The 24,625-nt window shown below is 34.9% G+C and overlaps 2 protein-coding genes across 2 annotated transcripts; one reads left to right on the top strand and one right to left on the bottom strand.

Moving 5' to 3' along the window:
* Positions 1-838: 838 nt before the first annotated feature.
* On the bottom strand, positions 839-1,495 carry LOC124553462. Its single transcript, XM_047127321.1, has 2 exons — positions 1,148-1,495; positions 839-1,036 (listed from the first exon to the last, which is right to left on the bottom strand). The coding sequence occupies exons 1-2, from the start codon at positions 1,493-1,495 to the stop codon at positions 839-841; spliced, it is 546 nt and encodes a 181-aa protein (XP_046983277.1).
* A 2,913-nt stretch (positions 1,496-4,408) lies between these two features.
* On the top strand, positions 4,409-4,864 carry LOC124553461. The gene has a single exon (XM_047127320.1). It carries the CDS (start codon positions 4,409-4,411, stop codon positions 4,862-4,864), a length of 456 nt encoding a protein of 151 aa, XP_046983276.1.
* The last annotated feature ends 19,761 nt before the right edge of the window (positions 4,865-24,625 follow it).

Below are 24,625 nucleotides of genomic sequence, written 5' to 3'. Positions count from 1 at the left end.
CCATATTTCCGTTTCTCCCATATTTGCGTTTTTCCCATATTTGCGTTTTGTCCATATTTGCGATTTTCCCATATTTGCGTTTTTCCCATATTTGCGTTTTTCCCATATTTGCGTTTTTCCCATATTTGCGTTTGTCACACATTTGCGTTTTTCCCATTACTCATAAACCCATGCTCTCAACCGATTCCTTCATTTACTGAAATTGTGCCCCCAAATTTTTCTTCTCCCATATTTACTTTTGTCCCATATTTACATTTGTCCCATATTTACGACTGTCCCATATTTACGTTTGTCCCATATTTACGTTTGTCGCATATTTATGTTTTCCCCATATTTGCCTTTTTCCCATATTTGCGTTTTTCCCATATTTGGGTTTTTCCCCATATTTGCGTTTTTCCCATATTTGCGTTTTTCCCATATTTCTGTTTCTCCCATATTTGTGTTTTTCCCATTACTCATGAACCCATGCCACCAACAGATTCCTTATTCTAGTCAAATTGTATCCCCAAATTTCTCTTCTCCCACATTTGCATTTGTCCCATATTTACGTTTGTCCCATATTTACGTTTGTCCCATATTTGCGTTTGTCCCATATTTGCGATTGTCCCATATTTGCGATTGTCCCATATTTGCGATTGTCCGAAATTTGTTTTTGATGCATCTTTGCGTTTTTCCCATATTTGTGAAATTCCCATATTTCTGTTTTTCCCATATTTGCGTTTTTGCATATTTGCGTTTTTCCCATATTTGCGTTTTTCACATATTTGCGTTTTTCCCATATTCGCGTTTTTCGCATGTTTGCGTTTTTGCCATATTTGCGTTTTTCCCATATTTGCGTTTATCCCATATTTGCGTTTATCATATATTTGCGTTTTTCCCATAATTGCGTTTTTCCCATATTTGTGTTTTTCCCATATTTGCGTTTTTCCCATATTTGTGTTTTTCCCATATTTGCTTTTTTCCAATATTTGCATTTCTCCCATATTTGCGTTTGTCCCATATCTGCGTTTGTCCCATATCTGCGTTTGTCCCATATCTGCGTTTGTACCATATTTGCGTTTTTCCCATTACTCATAAACCCATGTTATCAACCGATTCCTTCTCTTACTCAAATTGTGCCCCCAAATTTTTCTTCTCCCATATTTACTTTTGTCCCATATTTACGTTTGTCCCATATTTGCGTTTTTCCCATATTTGCGTTTTCCCATATTTTGTTTTTCCCATATTTTGTTTTTCCCATATTTTGTTTTTCCCATATTTGCGTTTTTCCCATATTTTGTTTTTCCCATATTTGTGTTTTTCCCATATTTGAGTTTTTCCCATATTTGAGTTTTTCCCATATTTGCGTTTTTCCCATATTTGCGTTTTTCCTATATTTGCGTTTTTCCCCATATTTGCGTTTTTCCCCATATTTGCGTTTTTCCCATATTTGCGTTTTTCCCATATTTGCGTTTTTCCCATATTTGCGTTTTTCCCATATTTTCGTTTTTCCCATATTTGCGTTTATCCCATATCTGCGTTTTCCCCATATTTGCGTTTTTTTATTTTAATTTTTCCCATATTTGCGTTTTTCCCATATTTGCGTTTTTCCATATTTGCGTTTTTCTCACATTTGCGTTTTTCCCATATTTGCGTTTGTGGCATATTTGCGTTTTTCCCATTACTCATAAACCCATGCTACCAACCGATTCCTTCTTTTACTCAAACTGTGCCCCCAAATTTTTCTTCTCCCATATTTATTTTTGTCCCATATTTACGTTTGTCCCAAATTTACCCATTTGCGACAAACGTAAATATGGGGGCACAATTTGAGTAAAAGAAGGAATCGGTTGGTAGCATGGGTTTATGAGTAATGGGAAAAACGCAAATTTGGGAAAAACGTAAATATGGGGAAAACGCAAATATGGGAAAAACGCAAATATGGGAGAAATGCAAATATGGCAAAAACGCAAATATGGCAAAAACGCAAATATGGCAAAAACGCAAATATGGCAAAAACGCAAATATGGCAAAAACGCAAATATGGCAAAAACGCAAATATGGCACAAACGCAAATATGGCAAAAACGCAAATATGGCAAAAACGCAAATATGGCAAAAACGCAAATATGGGAAAAACGCAAATATGGGATAAACGCAAATATGGGATAAACGCAAATATGGGAAAACGCAAATATGGAGAAGCGCAAATATGGGAAAAACTCAAATATGGGGAAAACGCAATTATGGGAAAAACTCAAATTTGGGGAAACGCAAATATGGGACCAACGCAAATATGGGACAAACGTAAATATGGGAAAAACGTAAATATGGGACAAAAGTAAATATGGGTGAAGAAAAATTTGGGGGCACAATTTGTGTAAAAGAAGGAATCGGTTGGTAGCATGGGTTTATGAGTAATGGGAAAAACGCAAATATGGGAAAAACGCAAATATGAGAAAAACGCAAATATGTGTCAAACACAAACTAGGGACAAACGAAAATATGGGACAAATGCAAATATGGGACAAGCGTAAATATGGAACAAATGTAAATATGGGACAAACACAAATGTGGGGGAAGAGAAATTTGGGGATACAATTTGACTAAAAGTAGGAATCTGTTGGTAGCATGAGTTCATGAGTAATGGGAAAAACGCAAATATGGAAAAAACGCTAATATGGGAAAAACGCAGATATGGGAAAAACGCAAGTATTGCAAGGACGCAAATATGGGAAAAACGCAAATATGGGGAAAACGTAAATATAGGACAAACCTAAATATGCGACAAACGTAAATATGGGACAAACGTAAATATGGGATAGTCGTAAATATGGGACAGTCGTAAATATGGGACAAACGTAAATATCGGACAAAAGTAAATATGGAAGAAGAAAAATTGGGGGCACAATTTGAGTAAAAGAAGTAATCGGTTGGTAGCATGGGTTTATGAGTAATGGGAAAAATGCAAATATGTGTCAAAAGGAAAATATGGGAAAAACGCAAATATGGGTCAAAAGTAAATATGGGACAAAAGTAAATATGGGTGAAGAAAAATTTGGGGGCACAATTTGTGTAAAAGAAGGAATCGGTTGGTAGCATGGGTTTATGAGTAATGGGAACAATGCAAATATGGGAAAAACACAAATAAGGGAAAAACGCAAATATGGGAAAAACGCAAATATGGGAAAAACGCTAATATGTGTCAAACACAAACTTGGGACAAACGAAAATATGTGACAAATGCAAATATGGGACAAATGCAAATATGGGACAAGCGTAAATATGGGACAAATGTAAATATGGGACAAACACAAATGTGAGGGAAGAGAAATTTGGGGATACAATTTGACTAAAAGCAGGAATCTGTTAAAAAAAAAAAAAAAAAAAAAAAAAAAAAAAGAAAAAAAAAAAAAAAAAAAAAAAAAAAAAAAAAAAAAAAAAAAAAAAAAAAAAAAAAAAAAAAAAAAAAAAAAAAAAAAAAAAAAAAAAAAAAAAAAAACAAAAAAAAAAAAAAAAAAAAAAAAAAAAAAAAAAAAAAAAAAAAAAAAAAAAAAAAACAAAAAAAAAAAAAAAAAAAAAAAAAAAAAAAAAAAAAAAAAAAAAAAAAAAAAAAAAAAAAAAAAAAAAAAAAAAAAAAAAAAAAAAAAAAAACAAAAAAAAAAAAAAAAAAAAAACAAAAAAAAAAAAAAAAAAAAAAAAAAAAAAAAAAAAAAAAAAAAAAAAAAAAAAAAAAAAAAAAAAAAAAAAAAAAAAAAAAAAAAGAAAAAAAAAAAAAAAAAAAAAAAAAAAAAAAAAAAAAAAAAAGAAAAAAAAAAAAAAAAAAAAAACAAAAAGAAAAAAAAAAAAAAAAAAAAAAAAAAAAAAAAAAAAAAAAAAAAAAACAAAGAAAAAAAAAAAAAAAAAAGAAAAAAAAACGGAAATATGGGAAAAACGCAAATATGGGAAAAACGGAAATATAGGAAATACGCAAATACGTAAAAAACGCAAATATGGGGAAAACGCAAATATGGGAAAAACGCAAATATGGGAAAAACGAAAATATGGGAAAAAAGCAAATATGGAAAAACACAAATAAGGGAAAAACACAAATATGGGAAAAACGCAAATATGGGAAAAACGCAAATATGGGAAAAACGCAAATATGGGAAAAACGCAAATAAGGGAAAAACGCAAATAAGGGAAACACGCAAATATGGGAAAATCGCCAATATGAAAAAAATGCAAATATGGAAAAATGCAAACATAAGAAATACGCAAAAACGGGAAAAACGCAAATATGGGGAAAATGCAATTATGGGAAAAACGCAAATGTGGGAAAAACGCAAATATGGGAAAAACGCAAATAAGGGAAAAACGCAAATATGGGAAAAACGCAAATTAGGAAAAACGCAAATTAGGAAAAACGCAAAAATGGGAAAAACGCAAATATGAGAAAAACGCAAATATGGGAAAAACGCAAATATGGGAAAAACGCAAATATGGGAAAACCGCAAATATGGGAAAAACGCAAATATGGGAAAAACGCAAATATGGGAAAACCGCAAATATGGGAAAACCGCAAATATGGGACAAACGCAAATATGGGAAAACCGCAAATATGGGAAAACCGCAAACATGGGACAAGCGCAAATATGGGAACAACGCAAATATGGGAAAAACGCAAATATAGGAAAAACGCAAATATGGCAAAAACGCAAATATGGGAAAAACGCAAATATGGGAAAAACGCAAATATGGGGAAAACGCAAATATGGGGAAAACGAAAAAAGGGGAAAACGCAAATATGGGGAAAACGCAAATATGGGGAAAACGCAAATATGGGAGAAACGCAAATATGGGAAAAACGCAAATATGGGAAAAATGTAAATATGGGACAATCGTAAATATACGACAAACGTAAATATGGGACAAATGTAAATATGGGACAATCGTAAATATGGGACAAACGTAAAAATCGGAGCAAAGTAAATAACTGAGAAGAAATTTTTGGGATCACAATTTCAGTAAAAGAAGGAATCGGTTAGTAGCATGGGTTTATGAGTAATGGGAAAAATGCAAATATGTAACAAACGCAAATATGGGAAAAACGCAAATATGGGAAAAACGCAAATATGGGAAAAACGTAAATATGGGAAAAACGCAAATATTGGAAAAACGCGAATATGGCAAAAACGCAAATATGGGAAAAACGCAAATATGGGAAAAACGCAAATATGGGAAAAACGCAAATATGGGAAAAACGCAAATATGAGAAAAACGCAAATATGGGAAAAACGCAAATATGGGAAAAACACAAATATTGGAAAAACGCAAATATGGGAAAAACGCAAATATGGGAAAAACGCAAATATGGGAAAAACGCAAATATGTGTCAAACACAAACTTGGGACAAACGAAAATATGATACAAATGCAAATATGGGACAAGCGTAAATATGGGACAAATGTAAATATGGGACAAACACAAATGTGGGGGAAGAGAAATTTGGGGATACAATTTGACTAAAAGTAGGAATCTGTTGGTAGCATGAGTTCATTAGTAATGGGAAAAACGCAAATATGGAAAAAACGCTAATATGGGAAAAACGCAGATATGGGAAAAACGCAAATTTGGGAAAAACGCAAATATGGGGAAAATGTAAATTTGGGACAAACATAAATATACGACAAACGTAAATATGGGACAAATGTAAATATGGGACAATCGTAAATATGGGACAAACGTAAAAATCGGAGCAAAGTAAATAACTGAGAAGAAATTTTTGGGATCACAATTTCAGTAAAAGAAGGAATCGGTTAGTAGCATGGGTTTATGATTAATGGGAAAAATGCAAATATGTGACAAACGCAAATATGGGAAAAACGCAAATATGGCAAAAACGCAAATATGTGAAAAACGCAAATATGGGGAAAACGTAAATATAGGACAAACCTAAATATGCGACAAACGTAAATATGGGACAAACGTAAATATGGAAAAAACGCAAATATGGGAAAAACGCAAATATGGAAAAAACGCAAATATGGGAAAAACGCAAATATGGGAAAAACGGAAATATAGGAAAGACGCAAATACGTAAAAAACGCAAATATGGGGAAAACGCAAATATGGGAAAAACGCAAATATGGGAAAAACGCAAATATGGGAAAAACGCAAATATGGGAAAAAAGCAAATATGGAAAAACACAAATAAGGGAAAAACACAAATATGGGAAAAACGCAAATATGGGAAAAACGCAAATATGGGAAAAACGCAAATAAGGGAAAAACGCAAATAAGGGAAAAACGCAAATAAGGGAAACACGCAAATATGGGAAAATCGCAAATATGAGAAAAATGCAAATATGGGAAAAATGCAAACATAAGAAATACGCAATAACGGGAAAAACGCAAATATGGGGAAAATGCAATTATGGGAAAAACGCAAATGTGGGAAAAACGCAAATATGGGAAAAACGCAAATAAGGGTAAAACGCAAATTAGGAAAAACGCAAATTACGAAAAACGCAAATATGGGAAAAACGCAAATATGAGAAAAACGCAAATATGGGAAAAACGCAAATATGGGAAATAGGCAAATATGGGAAAAACGCAAATATGGACAAAACGAAAATATGGGAAAAACGCAAATATGGGGAAAACGCAAATATGGGGAAAACGCAAATATGGGAAAAACGCAAATATGGGAAAAACGCAAATATGGACAAAACGCAAATATAGGAAAAACGCAAATATAGGAAAAACGCAAATATGGGGAAAACGCAAATATCGGGAAAACGCAAATATGGGGAAAACGCAAATATGGGAAAAACGCAAATATGGGAAAAACGCAAATTTGGGAAAAACGCAAATATGGGGAAAATGTAAATTTGGGACAAACATAAATATACGACAAACGTAAATATGGGACAAATGTAAATATGGGACAATCGTAAATATGGGACAAACGTAAATATCGGAGCAAAGTAAATAGCTCAGAAGAAATTTTTGGGATCACAATTTCAGTAAAAGAAGGAATCGGTTAGTAGCATGGGTTTATGAGTAATGGGAAAAATGCAAATATGTGACAAACGCAAATATGGGAAAAACGCAAATATGGGAAAAACGCGAATATGGGAAAAACGCGAATATGGGAAAAACGCAAATATGGGAAAAACGCAAATATGGGAAAAACGCAAATATGGGAAAAACGCAAATATGGGAAAAACGCAAATATGGGAAAAACGCAAATATGGGAAAAACGCAAATATGGGAAAAACGCAAATATGGGAAAAACGCAAATATAAATATGGGAAAGACGCAAATATGGGAAAAACGCAAATATGGGAAAAACACAAATATTGGAAAAACGCAAATATGGGAAAAACGCAAATATGGGAAAAACGCAAATATGGGAAAAACGCAAATATGTGTCAAACACAAACTAGGGACAAACGAAAATATGATACAAATGCAAATATGGGACAAGCGTAAATATGGGACAAATGTAAATATGGGACAAACACAAATGTGGGGGAAGAGAAATTTGGGGATACAATTTGACTAAAAGTAGGAATCTGTTGGTAGCATGAGTTCATGAGTAATGGGAAAAACGCAAATATGGAAAAATCGCTAATATGGGAAAAACGCAGATATGGGAAAAACGCAAATATTGGAAAAACCCAAATATGGGAAAAACGCAAATTTGGGAAAAACGCAAATATGGGGAAAATGTAAATTTGGGACAAACATAAATATACGACAAACGTAAATATGGGACAAATGTAAATATGGGACAATCGTAAATATGGGACAAACGTAAATATCGGACAAAAGTAAATATGGAAGAAGAAAAATTGGGGGCACAATTTGAGTAAAGGAAGTAATCGGTTGGTAGCATGGGTTTATGAGTAATGGGAAAAATGCAAATATGTGTCAAAAGGAAAATATGGGAAAAACGCAAATATGGGACAAAAGTAAATATGGGACAAAAGTAAATATGAGTGAAGAAAAATTTGGGGGCACAATTTGTGTAAAAGAAGAAATCGGTTGGTAGCATGGGTTTATGAGTAAAGGGAACAACGCAAATATGGGAAAAACGCAAATATGGGAAAAACGCAAATATGGGAAAAACGGAAATATGGGAAAAACGCAAATATGGGAAAAACGCAAATATGGGACTAATGCAAATATGGAACAAGCGTAAATATGGGACAAATGTAAATATGGGACAAACACAAATGTGGGGGACGAGAAATTTGGGGATACAATTTGACTAAAAGTAGGAATCTGTTGGTAGCATGAGTTCATGAGTAATGGGAAAAACGCAAATATGGAAAAAACGCTAATATGGGAAAAACGCAGATATGGGAAAAACGCAAATATGGGATAAACGCAAATATGGGAAAAACGCAAATATGGGGAAAACGTAAATATAGGACAAACCTAAATATGCGACAAACGTAAATATGGGACAAACGTAAATATGGGACAAAAGTAAATATGGAAGAAGAAAAATTGGGGGCACAATTTGAGTAAAAGAAGTAATCGGTTGGTAGCATGGGTTTATGAGTAATGGGAAAAATGCAAATATGTGTCAAAAGGAAAATACGGGAAAAACGCAAATATGGGACAAAAGTAAATATGGGACAAAAGTAAATATGGGTGAAGAAAAATTTGGGGGCACAATTTGTGTAAAAGAAGGAATCGGTTGGAAGCTAGGGTTTATGAGTAATGGGAAAAATGCAAATATGTGTCAAAAGGAAAATATGGGAAAAACGCAAATATGGGAAAAACGCAAATATGTGAAAAACGCAAATATGGGAAAAACGCAAATATGGGAAAAACGCAAATATGGAAAAAACGCAAATATGGAAAAAACGCAAATATGGGAAAAACGCAAATATGGGAAAAACGCAAATATGGGAAAAACGGAAATATGGAAAAAACGCAAATATGGGAAAAACGGAAATATAGGAAATACGCAAATACGTAAAAAACGCAAATATGGGAAAAACGCAAATATGGGAAAAACGCAAATAAGGGAACAAAGCAAATATGGGAAAAACACAGATATGGGAAAAACACAAATACGGGAAAAACGCAAATATGGAAAAACGCAAATATGGGAAAAACGCAAATATGGGAGAAAGCAAATATGGGAAAAACGCAAATGTGGGAAAAAACGCATATATGGGAAAACCGCAAGTATGGGAAAAACGCAGATATGAGACAAACGCAAATATGGGAAAAACGCAAATATGCGAAAACCGCGAATATGGGAATAACGCTAGTATGGGAAAAACCAAATATGGGAAAAACGCAAATATGGGAAAAACGCAAATATGGGAAAAATTCAAATATGGGAAAAATGCAAATATGGGAAAAACGCAAATAAGGGAAAAACGCAAATAAGGGAAAAACGCCAATATGGGAAAAACGCAAATATGGGAAAAACGGAAATATGGGAAAAATGCAAATATGGGATAGACGCAAATATGGGATAAACGCAAATATGGGAAAAATGCAAATATGAGAAAAACGTAATTATTGGACAAACGTAAATGTGGGAAAGACGAGAATATGGGAAAAATGAAAATAATGGAAAAATGAAAACATGGGGAAAACGCAAATATGGGAAAAACGCAAATATGGCAAAAACGCAAATATGGGGAAAACGCAAATATGGGAAACACGAAAATATGGGAAGAACGAAAATATGGGGAAAATGCAAACATGGGAAAAACGCAAATATGGGAAAAATGCAAATATGGGAAAAACGCAAATATGGGAAAAACGCAAATGTGGGAAAAACGCAAATGTGGGAAAAACGCAAATGTGGGAAAAACGAAACTGTGGGAAAAACGAAACTGTGGGAAAAACGCAAATATGGGAAAAACGCAAATATGGGAAAAACGCAAATAAGGGAAAAACGCAAATAAGGGAAAAACGCAAATAAGGGAAAAACGCAAATAAGGGAAACACGCAAATATGGGAAAATCGCAAATATGGGAAAAACCCAAATATGGGAAAAACGCCAATATGGGAAAAACGCAAATATGGGACAAACGCAAATATTGGAAAAACGCAAAAAAAGAAAAACGCAAATATGGGAAAAACGCAAATATGGGGAAAACGCAAATATGGGAAAAACGCAAATATGGGAAAAACGCAAATATGGGAAAAACGCAAATATGGGGAAAACGCAAATATGGGGAAAACGCAAATATGGGCAAAACGCAAATATGGGCAAAACGCAAATATGGGGAAAACGCAAATATGGGGAAAACGCAAATATGGGAAAAACGCAAATTTGGGAAAAACGCAAATATGGGGAAAATGCAAATTTGGGACAAACATAAATATACGACAAACGTAAATATGGGACAAACGTAAATATGGGACAAACGTAAATATCGGAGCAAAGTAAATATCTGAGAAGAAATTTTTGGGATAACAATTTCAGTAAAAGAAGGAATCGGTTGGTAGCATGGGTTTATGAGTAATGGGAAAAATTCAATATGGGAAAAACGCAAATATGGGAAAAACGCAAATATGGGAAAAACGCAAATACGGGAAAAACGCAAATAAGGGAAAAACACAAATATGGGAAAAACGCAAATATGGGAAAAACGCAAATATGGGGAAAACGCAAATATGGGGAAAACGCAAATATGGGGAAAACGCAATATGGGGAAAACGCAAATATGGGAAAAACGCAAATATGGGAAAAACGCAAATATGGGAAAAACGCAAATATGGGAAAAACGCAAATATGGGAAAAACACAAATATGGGAAAAACGCAAATATAGGAAATACGCAAAAATGGGAAAAACGCAAATATGGGGAAAACGCAGATATGGGAAAAACGCAAATGTGGGAAAAACGCAAATATGGGAGAAACGCAAATATGGGGAAGACGCAAATATGGGGAAAACGCAAATATGGGGAAAACGCAAATATGGGGAAAACGCAAATATGGGAAAAACGCAAATATGGGAAAAACGCAAATATGGGAAAAACGCAAATATGGGAAAAACGCAAATATGGGAAAAACGCAAATATGGGAAAAACGCAAATATAGGAAATACGCAAAAATGGGAAAAACGCAAATATGGGGAAAACGAAGATATGGGAAAAACGCAAATGTGGGAATAAAGCAAATGTGGGAAAAATGCAAATATGGGAAAAACGCAAATATGGGAAAAACGCAAATATGGGAAAAACGCAAATATGGGAAAAACGCAAATATGGGAAAAACGCAAATATGGGAAAAACGCAAATATGGGAAAAACGCAAATATGGGAAAAACGCAAATATGGGAAAAATGCAAATATGGGAAAAACGCAAAATTGGAAAAAACGCAAAATTGGGAAAAACGCAAATATGGGAAAACCACAAATATGGGAAAAACGCAAATATGGGAAAAACGCAAATATGGGACAAACGGAAAAATTGGGAAAAACGCAAATATGGGAAAAACGCAAATATAGTTAAAACGCAAATATGGGAAACACACAAATATGGGACAAACGTAAATATGGGACAATCGTAAATATGGGACAAGCGTAAATATGGGACAATCGTAAATATGGGACAAGTGTAAATATGGGACAAACGTAAATATGGGACTAAAGTAAAAGTGGGACAAAAGTAATTATGGGAGAAGAAAAATTTGGGGCACAATTTGAGTAAAAGAAGGAATCTGTTGGTAGCATGGGTTTATGAGTAATGGGAAATACGCAAATATGGGACAAGCGCAGATATGGACAAATGCAGATATGGGACAAACGCAAATATGGGAAAAACGATAATATGGGAAAAACGATAATATGGCAAAAACTCAAATATGGGATAAATGCAAATATGGGATAAACGCAAATATGGGAAAAACGCAAATATGGGATAAATGCAAATATGGAAAAAACGCAAATATGGGAAAAACGTAAATAAGGGGAAAAACGCATATATGGGAAAAACGCATATATGGGAAAAACGCATATATGGGAAAAACGCAAATACGGGAGAAACTCAAATATGGGAGAAACGCAAATATGGGAGAAACTCGAATATGGGAAAAACGCAAATATGCAACAAACGCAAATATGCAACAAACGCAAATATGGGAAAAACGCAAATATGGGAAAAACGCAAATATGGGAAAAACGCAAATATGGGAAAAACGCAAATACGGGAAAAACGCAAATATGGGAAAAACGCAAATATGGGAAAAACGCAAATATGGCAAAAACGCAAATATGGCAAAAACGCAAATATGGGAAAAACGCAAATATGGGATAAACGCAAATATGGGAAAAACGCAAATATGGGAAAAACGCAAATATGGGAAAAACGCAAATATGGGAAAAACGCAAATATGGGAAAAACGTAAATATGGGAAAAACGCAAATATGGGAAAAACGCAAATATGGGAAAAAAGCAAATATGGGAAAAAAGCAAATATGGGAAAAAAGCAAATATGGGAAAAAAGCAAATATGGGAAAAACGCAAATACGGGAAAAACGCAAATACAGGAAAAACGCAAACACGGGAATGTTGCAAATACGGGAAAAACGCAGATACGGGATAAACGCAAATACGGGAAAAACGCAAAAATGGGAAAAAAGCAAATATGGAGAAAACGCAAATATGGGAAAAACGCAAATATGGGAAAAACGCAAATATAGGATAAACGCAAATATGGGAAAAACGCAAATATGGGAAAAACGCAAATATGGGAAAAACGCAAATATGGGAAACACACAAATATGGGACAAACGTAAATTTGGGACAATCGTAAATATGGGACAATCGTAAATATGGTACAATCGTAAATATGGGACAAGCGTAAATATGGGACAATCGTAAATATTGGACAAGTGTAAATATGGGACAAACGTAAATATGGGACAAACGTAAATATGGGACTAAAGTAAAAATGGGACAAAAGTAATTATGGGAGAAGAAAAATTTGGTGCACAATTTGAGTAAAAGAAGGAATCTGTTGGTAGCATGGGTTTATGAGTAATGGGAAATACGCAAATATGGGACAAACGCAGATATGGGACAAATGCAGATATTGGACAAACGCAAATATGGGAAAAACGATAATATGGGAAAAACGCAAATATGGGATAAATGCAAATATGGGATAAACGCAAATATGGAATAAACGCAAATATGGGAAAAACGCAAATATGGAAAATCGCAATTATGGGAACAACGCAATTATGGGAAACACGCAATTATGGGAAAAACGCAATTATGGGAAACACGCAAATATGGGAAAAACGCAAAAATACGAAAGACGCAAATATTGGGAAAAACGCAAATATGGGGAAAAACGCAAATATGGGAAAAACGAAAATACAGGAAAAACGCAAACACGGGACTGTTGCAAATACGGAAAAAACGCAAATACGGGAAAAAACGCAAATACGGGCAAAAAGGCAAATTCGGGAAAAACGCAAATATGGGATAAACGCAAATATCGGACAAACGCAAATATGGGAAAAACGCAAATATGGGGAAAACGCAAATATGGGAAAAAAATGCAAATATGGGAAAAACGCAAATGTGGGAAAAACGCATATATGGGAAAAACGCAAATATGGGAAAAACGCTAATATGGGAAAAACGCAAATATGGGAAAAACGCAAACATGGGAAAAACGCAAACATGGTAAAAACGCAAACATGGGAAAAAACGCAAATATAGGAAAAACGCAAATATGTTAAAAACGCTAATATGGGAAAAACGCAAAAATAGGAAAAACGTAAATATGGGAAAAATCGCAAATATGGGGAAAAACGCCAATATGGGGAAAAACGCAAATACGGGAAAACGCAAATACGGGAAAACGCAAATACAAGAAAAACGCAAATACAGGAAAAACGCAAACACGGGAATGTTGCTAATACGGAGAAACGCAAATACGGGAAAAACGAAAATACGGGAATAACGCATATACGGGAAAAACGCAAATACGGGAAAAACGCAAATATGGGAAAACGCAAATATGGGAAAAACTCAAATATGGGAAAAACGCAAATATGGGACAAACGTAAATATGGGACAAACGTAAATATGGGACAAACGTAAACATGGGACAAACGTAAATATGGGAAAAACGCAAATACGGGAAAAACGCAAATATGGGATAAATGCAAATATGGAAAAAACGCAAATATGAGAAAAACACAAATATGGGGAAAGCGCAAATATGGGAAAACGCAAATATGGGAAAAACGCAAATATGGGAAAAACTCAAATATGGGAAAAACTAAAATATGGGAAAAACGCAAATATGGGAAAAACTCAAATATGGTAAAAACGCAATTATGGGTAAAACGCAATTATGGGAAAAACGCAATTATGGGAAAAACGCAATTATGGGAAAAACGCAAATATGGGAAAAACGCAAATATGGGAAAAACACAAATATGGGAAAAACGCAAATATGGGAAAAAATGCAAAAATGGGAAAAACGCATAAATGGGAAAAACGCAAATATGGGAAAAAACGCAAATATTTGGAAAAACGCAAATATGGGAAAAACGCAAATATGGGAAAAACGTAAATATGGGAAAAACACAAATATGGGAAAAACGCAAATATGGGAAAAACGCAACTATGGAAAAAACGCAAATATGGGAAAAACGCAAATATGGGAAAAACGCAAATATGGGAAAAACGCAAATATGGGAAAAACGCAAATATGGGAAAAAAGCAAATATGGGAAAAAAGCAGATATGGGAAAAACGCAAATACGGGAAAAACGCAAATACAGGAAAAACGCAAACACGGGAATGTTGCAAATACGGGAAAAATGCAGATACGGGATAAACGCAAATACGGGAAAAACGCGAAAATCGGAAAAAACCAAATATGGAGAAAACGCAAATATGGGAAAAATGCAAATATGGGAAAGACGTAAAAATGGGAAAACGCAAATATGGGAAAACGCAAATATGGGAAAAACGCAAATATGGGAAAAACGCAAATATGGGAAACACACAAATATGGGACAAACGTAAATTTGGGACAATCGTAAATATGGGACAATGGTAAGTATGGGACAATCGTAAATATGGGACAAGCGTAAATATGGGACAATCGTAAATATGGGACAAGTGTAAATATGGGACAAACGTAAATATGGGACAAACGTAAATATGGGACTAAAGTAAAAATGGGACAAAAGTAATTATGGGAGAAGAAAAATTTGGGGCACAATTTGAGTAAAAGAAGGAATTTGTTGGTAGCATGGGTTTATGAGTAATGGGTCAATACGCAAATATGGGACAAACGCAGATATGGGACAAATGCAGATATGGGACAAACGCAAAAATGGGAAAAACGATAATATGGGAAAAACGCAAATATGGGATAAACGCAAATATGGGATAAACGCAAATATGGGAAAAACGCAATTATGGGAAAAACGCAAATATGGGAAAAACGCAAAAATACGAAAGACGCAAATATGGGGAAAAACGCAAATATGGGGAAAAACGCAAATATGGGAAAAACGAAAATACAGGAAAAACGCAAACACGGGACTGTGGCAAATACGGAAAAAATGCAAATACGGGAAAAAACGCAAATACGGGAAAAAGGCAAATTCGGGAAAAACGCAAATATGGGATAAACGCAAATATCGGAAAAACGCAAATATGGGAAAAACGCAAATATAAGGAAAACGCAAATATGGGAAAAATGCAAATATGGGAAAAACGCAAATGTGGGAAAAACGCAAATATGGGAAAAACGCAAATATGGGAAAAACGCTAATATGGGAAAAACGCAAATATGGGAAAAACGCAAACATGGGAAAAACGCAAACATGGGAAAAACGCAAACATGGGAAAAACGCAAACATGGGAAAAAACGCAAATATAGGAAAAACGCAAATATAGGAAAAACGCAAATATGTTAAAAACGCTAATATGGGAAAATCGCAAAAATAGGAAAAACGCAAATGTGGGAAAAATCGCAAATATGGGGAAAAACGCAAATATGGGGAAAAACGCAAATACGGGAAAACGCAAATACGGGAAAACGCAAATACAGGAAAAACGCAAATACAGGAAAAACGCAAACACGGGAATGTTGCTAATACGGAAAAACGCAAATACGGGAAAAACGAAAATACGGGAAAAACGCAAATACGGGAAAAACGCAAATACGGGAAAAACGCAAATATTGGAAAAACGCAAATATGGGAAAACGCAAATATGGGAAAAACTCAAATATGGGAAAAACGCAAATATGGGACAAACGTAAATATGGGACAAACGTAAATATGGGACAAACGTAAATATGGGAAACACGCAAATATGGGAAAAACACAAATACGGGAAAAACGCAAATACGGGAAACACGCAAATATGGGATAAATGCAAATATGGAAAAAACGCTAATATGGGAAAAACACAAATATGGGGAAAGCGCAAATATGGGAAAACGCAAATATGGGAAAAACGCAAATATGGGAAAAACGCAAATATGGGAAAAACACAAATATGGGAAAAACTCAAATATGGGAAAAACTCAAATATGGGAAAAACGCAATTATGGGTAAAACGCAATTATGGGAAAAACGCAATTATGGGAAAAACGCAATTATGGGAAAAACGCATATATGGGAAAAACGCAAATATGGGAAAAACGCAAATATGGGAAAAACGCAAATATGGGAAAAAATGCAAAAATGGGAAAAACGCAAAAATGGGAAAAACGCAAATATGGGAAAAAATGCAAAAATGGGAAAAACGCAAAAATGGGAAAACGCAAATATGGGAAAAAACGCAAATATGGGAAAAACGCAAATATGGGAAAAACGCAAATATTGCAAAAAACGCAAATATGGGAAAAACGCAAATATGGGAAAAAAGTAAATATGGCAAAAACACAAATATGGGAAAAACGCAAATATGGGAAAAACGCAAATATGGGAAAAACGCAAATATGGGAAAAACGCAAATATGGGAAACACGCAAATATGGGACAAACGTAAATATGGGACAAACGTAAATATGGCACAAAAGTAGGAATGGGACAATAGTAATTATGGGAGAAGAAAAACTTTGGGGGCACAATTTGAGTAAAAGGAGGAATCTGTTGGTAGCATGGGTTTATGAGTAATGGGAAAGACGTAAATATGGGACAAACGCAGATATGGGACAAACGCAGATATGGGACAAACGCAAATATGGGACAAACGCAAATATGGGAAAAACGCAAATATGGGAAAAACGCAAATACGGGAAAAACGCAAATATGGGAAAAATGCAAAAATGGGAAAAACGCAAATATGGGAAAAACGCAAATATGTGATAAATGCAAATATGGGATAAACTCAAATATGGGAAAAACGCAAATATGGGATAAATGCAAATATGGAAAAAACGCAAATATGGGAAAAACGCAAATATGGGAAAAACGCAAACACGGGAATGTTGCAAATATGGGAAAAACGCGAATACGGGGAAAAACGGAAATACGGGAAAAAACGCAAATATGGGGAAACAAGCAAATACTGGAAAAACGCAAATATGGGAAAAATCGCAAATATGGGGAAAAACGCAAATATGGGGAAAAACGCAAATACGGGGAAAAACGCAAATACGGGAGAAACGCAAATACAGGAAAAACGCAAACACGGGAATGTTGCAAATACGGGAAGAAGACAAATACGGGAAAAACGCAAATACGGGAAAAACGCAAATATGTGAAAAACGCAAATATTGGAAAAACGCAAATATGGGGAAAAACGGAAATATTGGATAAAACGCAACGATGGAGAAACACGCAAATACTGGAAAACCGCAATTACGGGAAAAACGCAAATACGGGAATGTTGCAAAACGGATATATGGGGAAAAACGCAAATACGGGAAAAACGCAAATACAGGAAAAACGCAAACACGGGAATGTCGCAAATACGGGAAAAACGCAAATACGGGAAAAACGCAAATATGGGAAAAATGCAAATATGGGAAAAATGCAAATATGGGAAAAATGCAAATACGGGAAAAACGCAAATATGGAAAAAACTCAAATATGGGACAAACACAAATATGAGAAAAACGCAAGTATGGGAAAAACGCAAATATGGGAATAGCGCAAATATGGGAATAACTCAAATATGGGAAAAACTCAAATATGGGAAAAACTCAAATATGGGAAAAACTCACATATGGGAAATACGCAAATATGGGACAAATGCAAATATGGGACAAACGTAAATATGGGACAAACGTAAATATTAGACAAACGTAAATATGGGACAAAAGTATATATGGGAGAAGAAAAATGTGGGGGCACAATTTGAGTAAAAGAAGGAATCGGTTGGTAGCATGGGTTTATGAGTAATGGGAAAAACGTAAATATTTGAAAAATGCACATATGGGAAAAACGCACATATGGGAAAAACGCACATATGGGAAAAACGCACATATGGGAAAAACGCACATATGGGAAAAAAGCAAATACGGGAAAAACGCAAATACGGAAAAAACGCAAATACGGGAAAAACGCAAATACGGGAAAAACGCAAATACAGGAAAAACGCAAACACGGGAAAAACCCAGATACGGGATAAACGCAGATACGGGATAAACGCAAATACGGGAAAAACGCAAATACGGGAAAAACGCCAAAATGGGAAAAAAGCAAATATGAGGAAAACGCAAATATGGGAAAAACGCAAATATGGGAAAAACGCAAATATGGGAAAAACGCAAATTTGGGAAAAACGCAAATATGGGAAAAACGCAAATATGGGAAAAACGCAAATATGGGAAAAACGCAAATATGGGAAACACACAAATATGGGAAACACACAAATATGGGAAACACACAAATATGGGACAAACGTAAATATGGGACAATCGTAAATATGGGACAAGCGTAAATATGGGACAATCGTAAATATGGGACAAGTGTAAATATGGGACTAACGTAAATATGGGACTAAAGTAAAAGTGGGACAAAAGTAATTATGGGAGAAGAAAAATTTGGGGCACAATTTGAGTAAAAGAAGGAATCTGTTGGTAGCATGGGTTTATGAGTAATGGGAAATACGCAAATATGGGACAAGCGCAGATATGAGACAGATGCAGATATGGGACAAACGCAAATATGGGAAAAACGATAATATGGAAATAACGCAAATATGGGATAAATGCAAATATGGGATAAACGCAAATATGGGATAAACGCAAATATGGGAAAAACGCAAATATGGAAAAAAGGCAAATATGGGAAAAACGTAAATATGGGAAAAACGCATATGTGGGAAAAACGCATATATGGGAAAAACGCATATATGGGAAAAACGCATATATGGGAAAAACGCAAATATGGGAAAAACTCAAATATGGGAAAAACGCAAATATGCAACAAACGCAAATATGGGAAAAACGCAAATATGGGAAAAACGCAAATTTGGGAAAAACGCAATATGGGAAAAACGCAAATATGGGAAAAACGCAAATATGGGAAAAACGCAAATATGGGAAAAACGCAAATATGGGAAAAAAGCAAATATGGGAAAAAAGCAAATATGGGAAAAACGCAAATACGGGAAAAACGCAAATACAGGAAAAACGCAAATACAGGAAAAACGCAAACACGGGAATGTTGCAAATACGGGAAAAACGCAGATACGGGATAAACGCAAATACGGGAAAAACGCAAAAATGGGAAAAAAGCAAATATGGGGAAAACGCAAATATGGGGAAAACGCAAATATGGGAAAAACGCAAATATGGGAAATACGCAAATATGGGAAAAACGCAAATATGGGAAAAACGAAAATATGGGAAAAACGCAAATATGAGAAACACTAAAATATGGGACAAACGTAAATTTGGGACAATCGTAAATATGGGAAAAACGCAAATATGGGAAAAACGCAAACATGGGAAAAAGAAGGAATCTGTTGGTAGCATGGGTTTATGAGTAATGGGAAATACGCAAATATGGGACAAACGCAGATATGGGACAAATGCAGATATGGGACAAACGCAAATATGGGAAAAACGATAATATGGGAAAAACGCAAATATGGGATAAATGCAAATATGGGATAAACGCAAATATGCGAAAAACGCAAATATGGGAAAAACGCAATTATGGGAAAAACGCAATTATGGGAAACACGCAATTATGGGAAAAACGCAATTATGGGAAAAACGCAATTATGGGAAAAACGCAAAAATACGAAAAACGCAAATATGGGGAAAAACGCAAATATGGGGAAAAACGCAAATATGGGGAAAAACGCAAATATGGGGAAAAACGCAAATATGGGGAAAAACGCAAATATGGGGAAAAACGCAAATATGGGAAAAACGAAAATACAGGAAAAACGCAAACACGGGACTGTTGCAAATATGGAAAAAACGCAAATGCGGGAAAAAACGCAAATACGGGAAAAACGCAAATTCGGGAAAAACGCAAATATGGGATAAACGCAAATATCGGAAAAACGCAAATATGGGAAAATCGCAAATATGGGGAAAACGCAAATATGGGAAAAACGCAAATGTGGGAAAAACGCATATATGGGAAAAACGCAAATATGGGAAAAACGCTAATATGGGAAAAACGCAAATATGGGAAAAACGCAAATATGGGAAGTACGCAAAAATGGGAAAAACGCAAACATGGGAAAAACGCAAACATGGGAAAAAACGCAAATATGGGAAAAACGCAAATATAGGAAAAACGCAAATATGTTAAAAACGCTAATATGGGAAAAACGCAAAAATAGGAAAAACGCAAATATGGGAAAAATCGCAAATATGGGGAAAAACGCAAATATGGGGAAAAACGCAAATACGGGAAAACGCAAATACGGGAAAACGCAAATACAGGAAAAACGCAAATACAGGAAAAACGCAAACACGGGAATGTTGCTAATACGGAAAAACTCAAATACGGGAAAAACGAAAATACGGGAAAAACGCAAATACGGGAAAAACGCAAATACCGGAAAAACGCAAATATTGGAAAAACGCAAATATTGGAAAAACGCAAATATGGGAAAACGCAAATATGGGAAAATCTCAAATATGGGAAAAACGCAAATATGGGAAAAACGCAAATATGGGACAAACGTAAATATGGGACAAACGTAAATATGGGACAAACGTAAATATGGGAAAAACGCAAATACGGGAAAAACGCAAATACGGGAAAAACGCAAATATGGGATAAATGCAAATATGGAAAAAACGCAAATATGGGAAAAACACAAATATGGGGAAAGCGCAAATATGGGAAAAACACAAATATGGGAAAAACTCAAATATGGGAAAAACTCAAATATGGGAAAAACGCAATTATGGGTAAAACGCAATTATGGGAAAAACGCAATTATGGGAAAAACGCAATTATGGGAAAAACGCAAATATGGGAAAAACGCAAATATGGGAAAAACGCAAATATGGGAAAAAATGCAAAAATGGGAAAAACGCAAAAATGGGAAAAACGCAAATATGGGAAAAAACGCAAATATGGGAAAAAACGCAAATATGGGAAATACGCAAATATGGGAAAGACGCAAATATGGGAAAAAACGCAAATATGGGAAAAAACGCAAATATGGGAAAAAACGCAAATATGGGAAAAAACGCAAATATGGGAAAAAACGCAAATATGGGAAAAAACGCAAATATGGGAAAAAACGCAAATATGGGAAAAACTCAAATATAGGAAAAACGCAAATATGGGAAAACGCTAATATGGGAAAAACGCAAAAATAGGAAAAACGCAAATATGGGAAAAATCGCAAATATGGGAAAAATCGCAAATATGGGGAAAAACGCAAATACGGGAAAAACGCAAATACGGTGAAAAACGGAAATATGGGAAAAAACGCAAATATGGGGAAACACGCAAATACTGGAAAAACGCAAATATGGGAAAAAACGCAAATATGGGGAAAAACGCAAATATGGGGAAAAACGCAAATATGGGGAAAAACGCAAATACGGGAAAAACGCAAATACATGAAAAACGCAAACACGGGAATCTTGCAAATACGGGAAAAACGCAAATACGGGAAAAACGCAAATATGGGAAAACCGTAAATACTGGAAAAACGATAATATGGGGAAAAACGGTAATATTGGAAAAAACGCAAATATGGGGAAACACGCAAATGCTGGAAAAACGTAAATACGGGAAAAACACAAATACGGGAATGTTGCAAAAAGGAAATATGGGGAAAAACGCAAGTACGGGAAAAACGCAAATGCAGGAAAAACGCAAACACGGGACTGTCGCAAATACGGGAAAAACGCTAATATGGGAAAAACGCAAATATGGGGAAAAACGCAAATATGGGAAAAAACGCAAATATGGGAAAAAACGCAAATATGGGAAAAAACGCAAATATGGGAAAAAACGCAAATATGGGAAAAACGCAAATATGAGAAAAACGCAAATATGGGAAAAACGCAAATATGGGAAAAGCGCAAATATGGGAAAAACGCAAATATGGGAAAAACGCCAATATGGGGAAAAACTCAAATATGGGAAAAACGCAAATATGGGACAAACGCAAATATGGGACAAACGCAAATATGGGACAAACGCAAATATGGGAATAACGCAAGTATGTAAAAAACGCAAATATGGGAAAAACGCAAATATGTGAATAGGATCATACCCCTACGCTACAAAAGCAAATAAGAGATACGTTAAGGAGAAGTAAACATCTTATGAAAGAGTTTCAAAAGAAAACCTTAATTAACATGAACCCTAGAGCACCTACGCTTAGAAGTCAGTTTAAGGTACACAAAAGTCAACACCCAGTTCGTCCCATTGTTAATGGAATAAAGAGCCCACATCACAAATTAGCGAGATTTTTACACACTAAAATTAAAGAAGCCTTTGTTTTTGAAAACAATTACTCTGTTAAAAATAGTGCTGAGGTAGTAAACAAGCTAAAATCAATAGAGATCACTTCTTCCTCTCGTTTGGTTTCTTTTGACGTCGTAAGTTTATACACCAATGTTCCAGTGGATATCACTCTTAAGATTATTGAAGGTAACATTCGACAACATAAAACTTTAAGTGAGCTACAGTTGTCGGAACTTACGTCACTACTGCAGGTTGTACTAGATTACAATTACTTTCAGTTTAATGGTAAAATGTATGAGCAACCATTCGGCTTAGCCATGGGTTGCCCGTTAGCTGGCATCTTTGCTGATATCTTTATGAATGCACTAGAAGAAAATTTCTTCAAAAACAACCCTACGTTAGGCAATAAGATTTCTTTTTATGCTCGTTATGTTGATGATATACTCATACTATTTCAAGGTTGTGACCAAGATCTACAACAACTGTTTCATGTTTTCAACAGTTTCCACGAGAAAATGAAATTTACAAAAGAGATACAAAATAACGAGAGAGAACTCAATTTTCTTGATTTGAAACTTAAGTTATCGGGTAACACCATTAGCTTCGACATTTTCCGTAAAGAAACTTTCTCTGATAATATTATTCCAGCAGATTCCTGTCATCCTCAAACTCACAAGATCGCCTTTTTTCATTCTGCAGTTCATCGCGCTGTGAGCACACCTTTAGCACAGAATTGTTTTGAAAATGAAATATTTTTATTAAAATCAATAGCCACTAACAATGGATACGACCCTAAATTAATTGACCAAATTGCTAGAAAAAAATAGCAGTAAAATTTTCTACTTTAGGAGATGACAGGGCAAAGAACTATGAGAGTAATAACTTTATTTCTATTCCATTTTTAGGGAACGTTTCATATAAGATAAAAAGACTTTTACAGAAACAATACGGTTATAGAGTTGCTTTTTCCGTAAATAATAGCCTCAAACGTAGAGTAATTCATAAGATTGGAGCACGAGAAGAACTCAGCACTAAGTCCGGTGTATACAAAATTACTTGTAATGACTGCCCAAACTATTACATAGGGCAGACAGGTAGACCCATTAAAGTTAGGTATAAAGAACACAAGTTAGGTAAAAATGGGGAAAACGTATATAATTCCACTTTTGCTGAACATCTATGGCTCTTACAGCACACGCCAAGAGAACTGGACGACGTAGAGCTGCTTCATGAAGCTGATAAAGGTGACAAACTAGACTTGCTCGAAGAATTAGAGATTTTCAAGCATCTGTCTCTAAAAGATGGTTTTGTTCTTAATGAACAGGTGCAGCTTCGAAACAAAAATTTTTTAGACAGTTTCAAACCCCTCATTGCCTTAATGTAATATAGTCTGGCTGACTAGGAGTTAATTTCTTGCTTGTTGATGCCGGTGAAATGCGCTTTTCCTATCTTGTTGGGATCTACATAATGTGATGTTTGTTAATTATGAATTTCAATGTGTATGTGTGGTTAAATGACTACTATGTTTTATTCATACAGACAGATGGTTTCGTTTTATTATAACATTTTGGTTGTTTCGCTAGTATGATTTCACTGCCTACATTACGCGAGACTCTCGCGCATTACAGTAGTGCCCTCTCTCGTTAGATGTTCCAAGCGCAAGCTTTATCCGTTTGACACTAGGACACAGGTAAATTTGGTTCTATATTTCTAGTTTACATAAATGTCTTTAATTGGCGTGATACGCTTTATTTATTAAGACAAAGTTTGAATTAACACAACGTTAATT

The sequence above is a fragment of the Schistocerca americana genome, chromosome 11 (assembly GCF_021461395.2).
Source record: "Schistocerca americana isolate TAMUIC-IGC-003095 chromosome 11, iqSchAmer2.1, whole genome shotgun sequence".
Classification (NCBI taxonomy): domain Eukaryota; kingdom Metazoa; phylum Arthropoda; class Insecta; order Orthoptera; family Acrididae; genus Schistocerca; species Schistocerca americana.
The sequence above is the reverse complement of the archived record's forward strand: the minus strand, read 5'-3'. Positions and strand labels throughout refer to the sequence as shown.